Consider the following 10,281-nt stretch of genomic DNA (forward strand, 5'->3'; position numbering starts at 1 on the left):
TTGTTTAATACACATCAATTGAAAACAGCCGCTTTCTACTTTGAATGAGTTCAGTTATAGTCAGTGATACTATAACAATTTTAAATATATTATCAGAGGCGTAGGAGTGGCTGTGTGGTAAGCAGCTTGCTTACCAACCACATGGTTCTGGGTTTAGTCCCACTGCGTGGCACCTTGGGCAAGTGTCTTCTACTATAGCCTCGGGCGAACCAAAGCCTCGTGAGTGGATTTGGTAGACGGAAACTGAAAGAAGCCCGTCGTATATATGTGTGTTTGTCCCTCCAACATCGCTTGACAACCGATGCTGGTGTGTTTACGTCCCCGTAACTTAGCGGTTCGGCAAAAAGAGACCGATAGAATAAGTACTAGGCTTACAACGACTAAGTCCTGGGGTCGATTTGCTCGACTAAAGGCGGTGCTCCAGCATGGCCGCAGGCAAATGACTGAAACAAGTAAAAGAGTAGAGGACCTGACTTGATTATCCATGCCAGTAACATCTGTATTCTCCCTCCTATATATATATATATATATATAAAAAGGTCAACCTTGCACTTGAGTTAGAAGTCTTTATTATTTATTAGAATAAAATGAATGGATTAACTGGTGACAACCAAAGGAAATACAGGGGCATTAGATGGGCTTGCGAGGAGCAGGGAGTTATAACCCACTTTACTGGTTTAGAGAAACAGAAGCCATGAAAGTATCAGTGGTTAGAGAGAGGGAGGGAGAAGGGAGAAGGAAACATGATGGTCAGTGGTGGTAGTATGTAGGTGAGGTGTGGTGGGAGGTTTTAATCAATCCATCACATTTTTTTTTTTTCATTATTTCTTTTCTTTTGTTTATTGGATGCCTTCTCAGCTGTTCTTCTGTTGTAGTAGCAACAGCAGCAATGATGGGGCAGACTCCAAAGTGGGTCTTTCTTGAGTTTTGTGAAATATTCAGTAATAAATCAGCAAAGAAATATATTCTGGTCCTGAAAAGGAAGACCAGTCTTCTACTATAGCCTCAGGCCAATCAAAACCTTATGAGTGGATTTGGTAGACAGAAACTGAAAAAAAGCCCATCGTGTGTGTATGTGTATATATATATATGTGTTCAAAAAGTCTCTCCACAGCGAATTTTTTTTTTAATCCTGCGCATGCACAACTTGGCTACCACTGCATGGTCGGCCGGGTGTCAGTCATTGTGTACCTACCCTTCAGCGTGTCAACATGCAAACCATTGAAGAACGTACATTTTTAGTTGAAAGGGTGTTTCGAGCTGGAAACAAATACACAGATACTGTGAAACAGAAGTTCTTTTCCAAATACTGTTGTTCCACATCGTGATACTGTGCGAGATTTGATAAGAAAATTTAAAAACACAGGCTCATTGGAAGATGCAGCAAGAAGCGGTAGGCCTACTGTTCTTTCAGCTGAAACACTCTCTAATATTTCTGATAAACTGTTGGCAAACCCATCAAAGTCCCTATGCAAATTGTCACAGGAAACGGAAGTCAGCCTAGGAAGTGCTTACATGGCAGTAAAAAAGAAATAAAATTTCTTTCCATACAAAGAGCTGGCCATTCAAGAATTGAAGATTATGGATAATGCTAAAAGGCTTCGTTATTGTCATTGGTTCCAAAACTTTGTTGCTGCAAAAGGCATAGAAGTGCTGGATGGGTGCTTTTACACTGATGAGGCTTGGTTTCAAATGTTGGGATACGTAAATTTGCAAAACACAAGGTTATGGAGCACTGAGAATCCACACGTGAAGGATGAGCAACCTCTGCATCCTGAAAAAGCTGGAGTATGGATAGGAATTACGAGAAAGCGTATTGTGGGACTGATATTTTTTGAAGACACCATCAACACCGAAAGATATTGCTCAAATATTGTCAGGAGTGGCTGTGTGGTAAGTAGCTTACTTACCAACCACATGGTTCTGGGTTCAGTCGCACTTCATGGCACCTTGGGCAAATGTCTTCTGCCATAGCCTCGGGCCGACCAAAGCCTTGTGAGCAGATTTGGTAGACGGAAACTGAAAGAAGCCCGTCATATATATGTATATGTGTATGCTTGTGTGTCTGTGTTTGTCCCCCCAACATCGCTTGACATGCGATGCTGGTGTGTTTACGTCCCCATAACTTAGCGGTTCAGCAAAAGAGACTGATAGAATAAGTACTAGGCTTACAAAGAATAAGTCCTGGGGTCGATTAACTCGACTAAAGGCGGTGCTCCAGCATGGCTGAAACAAGTAAAAGAGTAAATCCATTTATGGCCAACTCACTGAAAGTGAAAGTAATAATGCATACTTTTAGCAAGATGGAGCTACACCACATACTTCACGCATCACAACGGTGCTACTTCAAGAGTTTTACAATGAACGGATTATTTTGAAGGGACTTTGGCCACCAAGATCACCTGATTTAACACCACCAGACATTTTTTCTGGGGAGGAAGTAAGGGATCAGTGTATAAGAATCGCCCGAAAACCATTAATGAGCGAAAAGACACACTCATAACCTTCACACGGTCCATACCGTGTCAGACACTCCAAGATGTATTTCAAAACATGTGTAGAAGAGTCAACTTCACGCATAACCACGGTGCTACTTCAAAAGTTTTACGATGAACGGATTATTTCAGAGGGACTTTGGCCGGCAAGATCACCTGATTTAACACCACCAGACGTTTTTTCTGGGGAACCAGTAAAGAATCAGGGTACAAGAATCGCCTGAAAACCATTAATGAGCTAAAGGACACAATCATAACTTTCACCACACGGTCCATACCGTGTCAGACTCTCCAAGATGTATTTCAAAACATGCGTAGAAGAGTCAACTTATGTATTGAAAATGAAAGACGACACTTTCAACACTTTTATAAAGTTTTTTAAACTCTTGTAAAGTCTAATATATTCTTTTGCAGTCTTATACCATCTTATAAAAATATTTATTTTGCAATAAAATACTTAATGCAGAGAGACTTTTTGAACATCCTGTTTATACAAATGAAATTTACAGAATGCTTGATAACTGATGTTGGTGTGTTTATGTCCCCATAACTTAGCAGTTCAGTAAAAGAGACTGATAGAATAAGTATTAGGCTTACAAAGAATAAGTTCTGGGGTCGATTTGTTTGACTAAAAGACCATTTAAGGCAGTGCACTACCATGAAACAAGTAGAAGAATAACAGAATATAAATGTTTGTATATAGGCACAGGAGTGGCTGTGTGGTAAGTAGCTTGCTTACCAACCACATGGTTCCAGGTTCAGTCCCACTGAGTGGCACCGTGGGCAAGTGTCTTCTACTATAGCCTCGGGCCAACGAAAGCCTTGAGAGTGGATTTAGTAGACGGAAACTGAAAGGAGCCCGTCATATATATGTATATATATATATGTGTGTGTGTGTGTGTGTGTGTCTGTGTTTGTCCCCCTAGCATTGCTTGACAACCGATGCTGGTGTGTTTATGTCCCCGTAACTTAGCGGTTCAGCAAAAAAAGACCGATAGAATAAGTACTAGGCTTACAAAGAATAAGTCCCGGGGTCGATTTGCTCGACTAAAGGCGGTGCTCCAGCATGGCCGCAGGCAAATGACTGAAACAAGTAAAAGAGTAAAAGAGAGTATATGTAAGTGTGGATGCTGATACTTCAAACATATCGCCCTCTGAGCAAAACAGTGATGACGCTGACACTCTTTGTTGACAATGCTACCAATGGCTCTGCAATTTCAAATATCTTTGGAATAAATAAAAATTCCATATTTGACAGACAGTTGAGGGTTGGTGTCAGGAAAAACATCCGGCTGTAAAATCCTGCCTCAAATAACTCACTGTCTAACAAGAGTCATCTTAGTAGTTTTATAGGTTCCTAGGCAAAGCAATGTACTGGGCCCTATTGCATTTTTTTATTGACAGCAAATCACAATATATAGACCAATGTTGTTGTTGGCACTCCGTCGCTTATGACGTCAAGGGTTCCACTTGATCCGATCAACGGAACAGCCTGCTCGTGAAATTAACGTGCAAGTGGCTGAGCACTCCACAGACATGTGTACCCTTAACGTAGTTCTCGGGGATATTCAGCGTGACACAGTGTGACAAAGCTGACCCTTTGAATTACAGGTACAACAGAAACAGGAAGAAAGAGTGAGAGAAAGTTGTAGTGAAAGAGTACAGTAGGGTTCGTCACCATCCCCTGCCGGAGCCTCGTGGAGCTTTAGGTGTTTTCACTCAATAAACACTCACAACGCCCAGTCTGGGAATCGAAACCGCGAGTCTGCTTCCCTAACCACTGGGCCATTGCGCCTCCACATATAGACCAATAAGGCTGTCTTAAAATAACCCTGTATCTTACCCATTCCAGCAAGAAAAAAAGAAAATAACATTAAACAAACAAATACAGGTATGTAAAAGAAGGCAGTGTTAATGTGTGTGTCTATGTATGAACATGCGTGTGTGTGTGTGTGCCTCATACACAAAGATGGGTCCATAGGTCCATAATTGGTCACCCATTCTCTTCCTTCCAAAAAAAAAAAAAAACTGTCTCTTTATTTCACACACTCAGATATAATTTAATGTCATCCGATTAATTTCATTTGATCAGTCCTTTATATTAGACTGATATCAGCAGAAGCCACCAGGGATTGGACTGGGAGGTACCGCATTATATGTTGATCACCCTTCTTTAAATCTACAATTTCATCCCTGGAAAATAGAAAAAAAAGAGAGAAATAGGTAAATATATTCACATTTTGTGTGTGTGTGTGTGTGTGTGTGTGTGCGCGTGCGTGTGTGTGTATTTATATAGGGTAAAAGAGTAAAGAGACATTTTGCTATGTTAGAATGAGACAGTTGGGCACACAACTGAACATTGATTATTTTGGCATGGATGAATCATCATCATCATCATCATCATCATTTAACGTCCGCTTTCCAAGCTAGCATGGGTTGGACAATTTGACTGAGGACTGACGAACCAGTGGCTACACCAGGCTCCAATCTGATTTGGCAGAGTTTCTACAGCTGGATGCCCTTCCTAACGCTAACCACTCCGAGAGTGTAGTGGGTGCTTTTACGTGCCACCAGCACGAAGGCCAGTCAGGCGGTACTGGCAACGACCACACTCGAAATGGTGTATTTTACGTGCTACCTGCACAGGAGCCAGTCCAGCGGCACTGGCAACAATCTCGCTCGAATGTCTTTACACATGCCACCGGCACAAGTGCCAGGAAGGCGATGCTGGGCATAGGTGCCATCACGATTTCGCTTTCGCTTGCCCCAACAGGTCTTCGCAAGCCGAGTTTCGTGTCCAATGAAGGAGACGACGTTGGTATGGGTGCCAGTCGTTATTTATAAAACCTAATTTGAGAAAAGGGAATGAGCTTTTTGTGTAAGTCAAAATATGATTGCTTGGAAAACAATAGATACAGGACTTGAGCCCCATGAGTGAGTCTGTTTTCCTTTTCTGTCCTGAATTGGCATTTATAAATCCTAATATCACCAAATGGGTTACTGAATCACCCAATCCACTCGACCATTCTAGGAAAGGGAGCAAAGCTGTAACTCACCCCGTTTCCAATGTCTCCTCTTCAACCAAAACTCCATCGACATCTTTGTTGACCTTGAAGAAGACGTAGCTGTCCAAAGAAGGAGCGATTCCTTTGAGAAGAGAAAAATTATTGTAATATTTAGAAATAAAAGGAATTTTAAAAAAATAATGTAAGAACATTTATATTTCTTTTATCTTTTTCTGTTACTAGTTTCAGCTTGAGGACTGTGGCCATGCTGGGGCACCACTGTTAGACATATCTACTGTAGAATTACAGTTTAGTGATATACTTGGTGTAGTATAGGTCTGGTGTTTAATGTGTTGTATCAGTCCTGATTGAGAAGTTTTATGATCAAAGGCATTCCAGCCTTGACCATCCCTACTTTTTTGTTTATACAATCAGCCTTGGACTACATTATCCAATGTGTCCTTTTCTAAGACAACAATGTATAATTTGAGGGAAATTTGGTTGCTATTTCTAGAAATTGATTTTAGAGTGTTCTCTAGGCATAGGACAAGTTATGAAATATTGATAGGGTTAAGAATGGATCTGGTACCCTGGACAAGATAAGAGTGTGCTGGTAAGGAAAAGGGCATATAAAGGGTGTACAAGGGTGTATTTAGTGTAATGATATGGGTAAGTAGTAATTTGGTATATTGAGAAAGTTAAGGGTAGATTTGTGGAGGAAAAGTATAAATTTCTGGCTACTGATGTCCCCAGGTATCACTAAAGCTGTTGAGGGTACAGGGTTGATGATGGTGAGGGGCTCAATGTTGGTGGAGCTGACGATGTTGGTAATGTTGGTGGTGAGGTGATGATGATGGTAGTCGTGATGGACTTGATGTTGGTGGTGGTGGTGGTGGTGGTGATGATGATGATAGTGGTGTGGCTGCTACTAATGATGATGATAATTATGGAAGTGTGTATGTGATGAAGACCGTGGCAGAGTCACCAAATAAATTATTATTCGATGAGTGAATTATAGACAGCACATATTGATGCTGGTAATGGTGAAAGTGATGAAGTTGATGTTAGAGATGAAGACAGAAAGTTGTGACCAGATAAATTAGTGTTTAATATACGACAGACAAAATGTGTTATTGGTGTTGCTGCTGCTGATGATGATGTTGATAATAATGTCGTTGATGGTGACGGTGAGTGATGATGATGACGGTGAGTGATGATGATGAGTGATGATGATGATGAGTGATGATGATGAGTGATGGTGATGATGATGAGTGATGATGATGAGTGATGATCATGATGTTGCAGATGATGATGATGATGATGAGGGTATTATTGTTGATGGTGGTTATTGATGTTGCTGATGATAGTGATGATGACGGTATTGTCATTGATGGTGGTGGTGGTGATGTATGTGACGAAGCTAGATCGATGACACTTACCGGATAAATTAGACTTCAATGTATGCAACATAGCTGGCATGTGTTGGACGACAAGGCCTGTGAGATGATCTTCAACAGAAGACAAATATCTGAAGATAAAAGAAACAAGTATATAGCGAGAGACACGTATGCATTACACACAGTGACAGACATACAAGGTGCTCCAGTATGGCTAAAACAAAGGAAAGAAATGGACACAGCAATAGACACACATACATACATTTTATATTATCAATTTCGTGCATGCACATTGTTTGTTTTTGATTGTCAACTACACAGTATGGTAGGGTCAGTTGGGCACCGCCTGTGAGAAAAACAACCCTATGACACAATTCACTCTGAAATTTGGAAGTGACATGCTGTACTGCTTGGCATTTGCGCCAGCTGCTCCAATACAAACATTTCAGAGTGTTTGGGTGTCAATCTGAGGACAGTGCAATCTGAGGGTATGTACTGAGAGTGATAAAAAAATCAAACATCCAGTCAACATCATGGTGTTGTTTGGAGTGATTACTAGTAATGGTGATGTTATGCCTCCCTTCATCATCCCACACAATCTCAGACTCAACACGGAGGTCTACATCAATTGCCTGGAGGAGGTAGTGCTTCCCTGGGTCAAGAGAGTGGCTGCTGAAAGACTATGTCTAGCAACAGAACTCTGCACCGTGCCACACAAGTCATGACTGTCAGACAATTTCTGCGACCTCATTACCTTTAGCATCTGGTCACCAAACTCCCCAGACTGCAACCCCCTTGATTATTATGTGTGGAGCACAGTTGAGCAGGAGACCAACAAAACTTCTTGAAACACCAAACATGAACTAAAGGCAAGGATTATGGCAGCATTCACTAACTTAAACAAGGAGACCATCCAGAAGAGTTGCAGGAGTTTCCGAAGACATCTGGAGGCTGCGGTTGAAGCCAATGGCAATTTTATTGAATAAATTTACTCTTTAGTATTTCAAGATATTTTTATGTAATTTTGGTAAATATATCTGTTAAAATAAGATGTCAATGTTATTTTCATTTTTGCGTAATTTAGACAACAGTTTATTCACCACACTTCTGAGTATTTATACATACATATGTTGGTTGAATTTATGATCATCAAACCAGTTTATACCTGTTTAAAATTTTACTTGAAAAAGCTATGATGTAATCTATGAACGCATCAATAAAATTCAATCAACACAGATGTTGTAAAATTTAAAATCCATTTGCATTCTTTTTTTTATAATTACGCTGCACCTAAAACCAACCCAGATTTGATCTCTGCTTTAAATTGGATTTGGTATTTACATATCCCCAGTAGTCTATCAACACATAATACTTTCATGGTTGTTTTACCCCTGTGAATCTTGTTATTACCTAGCCATTTCTGGCATGTTACATGTTGATGTGGCTATAGTCTAATGTCCTATAACTAATATATATATATATATATATTTGACAGGAAGGACAACAAAAGACAGAGACCTCGATATTATGTAAATAGAGGAATTTATCTGTAAAAATATGTGACACTTATTCAGTAGCCATGATAAAACTCAGAGTTTTATCATGGCTACTGAATAAGTGTCACATACTTTTACAGATATATATATATATATATATGTATGTATATATATCATGAGGTAGTGAGTTAAATTCCTGGACAGAGCTGTGTGTTGTGTTCTTAAGCAAGACACTCTATTTCATGTTACTCATGCTGGTATGCATGAGCAACATCTGTCTTCCATAAACAATCTTGCTCAGACTTGTACCTCAGAGGGGGACTTTCTTGGTGCAATCTCATGGCCATTCATGACCAAAGGGGGTCTTTAACCTTTATATATATCATCATCATCTTCATCGTTGTTTAACATCCGCTTTCCATGCTAGCATGGGTTGGACGATTTGACTGAGGACTGGTGAACCAGATGGCTACACCAGGCTCCAATCTGATTTGGCAGAGTTTCTACAGCTGGATGCCCTTCCTAACGCCAACCACTCCGAGAGTGTAGTAGGTGCTTTTACGTGCCACCGGCACAAAGGCCAGTCAGGCGGTACTGGCAACGGCCACGCTCAAAATGGTGTATTTTACATGCCACCTGCACAGGAGCCAGTTCGGCGGCACTGGCAACGATCTCGCTCGAATGTCTATATATATATATATATATATATATATATATATATACACACGCGCGCACATACCTACAGACATTCACAACTATACACACACATTTATGTCAACCTCATTACTTATATTTTGAATCTTGTACTTATTCTATGGAACTCTTTTCGCCAAATTGTTAAGTGTTTTGGAAACAAAAACAAACCAACACCGATGGTGAAACAATAAGAGACAGCTATACATACACACCACATACACCAGAGGGGGAAAGAGGAGAAGAGAGAGAAGAAAGTGGATAGGATTTAGAGAAGAGGAGAAAAAGGGAAAGCGACAGAGAGATGAAAGGAAGTGAAAAAGGCTGGGTTGTTGGATATGAAAACAGCCTAAAGGAACGTCCTTGGGTTACATATCTGAGTATGTTTCTATGTACATATGTGAGTGTACAGAAGAATAACATGCTTTTGTGTTTTCAAATTACAAACAGAAAAATACTCTTAGCAATACATAAATATCTGTAAGATAATAATAATAATAATAATAATTATAACAATCCTTTCTACTACAGACACAAGGCCTGAAATTTTGGGGGAGAGAATAGTCGATTACATCAACACCCCAGTGTATCGCTGGTACTTAATTTATTGTCTCCCAACAGGCGTAGGAGTGGCTGTGTGGTAAGTAGCTTCCTTACCAACCACATGGTTCTGGGTTCAGTCCCACTACGTGGCACCTTGGGTAAGTGTCTTGCGAGTGAATTTGGTAGATGGAAACTGAAAGAAGCCCGTCGTATATATGTATATATGTATGTATGTGTGTGTATATGTTTGCGTATCTGTGTTTGTCCCCCCAACATCGCTTGACAACCGATGCTGATGTGTTTACGTCCCCGTAACTTAGTGGTTCGGCAAGACAGACCAATAGAATAAGTACTAGGCTTCCAAAGAATAAGTCCTGGGGTTGATTTGCTCGACTAAAGGTGATGCTCCAGCATGGCCACAGTCAAATGACTGAAACAAGTAAAAGAGTAACAGAATGAAAGGCAAAGTTGATCTCGGTGGAATTTGAACTCCGAACATAAAGATGGATGAAATGCCGCCAAGCATTTTGCTCAACATGGTAATGATTCTGCCAGCTAGCAACCATAATAATAATCCTTTCTACCATAGGCACAAAGCCTGAAATTTTATTGGGGGGGGGGGAACCAGTCGATTACATCGACCCCAGTGTTT

The 10,281-nt window shown here is 40.5% G+C and overlaps 1 protein-coding gene across 1 annotated transcript in view; it reads right to left on the reverse strand.

Annotated features, from left to right (window-relative positions):
• Positions 1-552: 552 nt before the first annotated feature.
• LOC106877606 (DNA replication complex GINS protein SLD5) overlaps positions 553-10,281 on the reverse strand; it is a 36,740-nt gene continuing 27,011 nt past the window's right edge. Inside the window, exons 5-7 of the mRNA XM_014926551.2 lie at positions 6,940-7,028; positions 5,552-5,642; positions 553-4,688 (exon numbers count right to left, since the gene is read on the reverse strand). Of these exons, the coding sequence (XP_014782037.1) occupies positions 4,592-4,688; positions 5,552-5,642; positions 6,940-7,028 (277 nt within the window). The 3' untranslated portion in view covers positions 553-4,591. The remainder of the gene's footprint in view (positions 4,689-5,551; positions 5,643-6,939; positions 7,029-10,281) is intronic.

This window comes from Octopus bimaculoides, chromosome 22 (assembly GCF_001194135.2).
Source record: "Octopus bimaculoides isolate UCB-OBI-ISO-001 chromosome 22, ASM119413v2, whole genome shotgun sequence".
Lineage (NCBI taxonomy): Eukaryota > Metazoa > Mollusca > Cephalopoda > Octopoda > Octopodidae > Octopus > Octopus bimaculoides.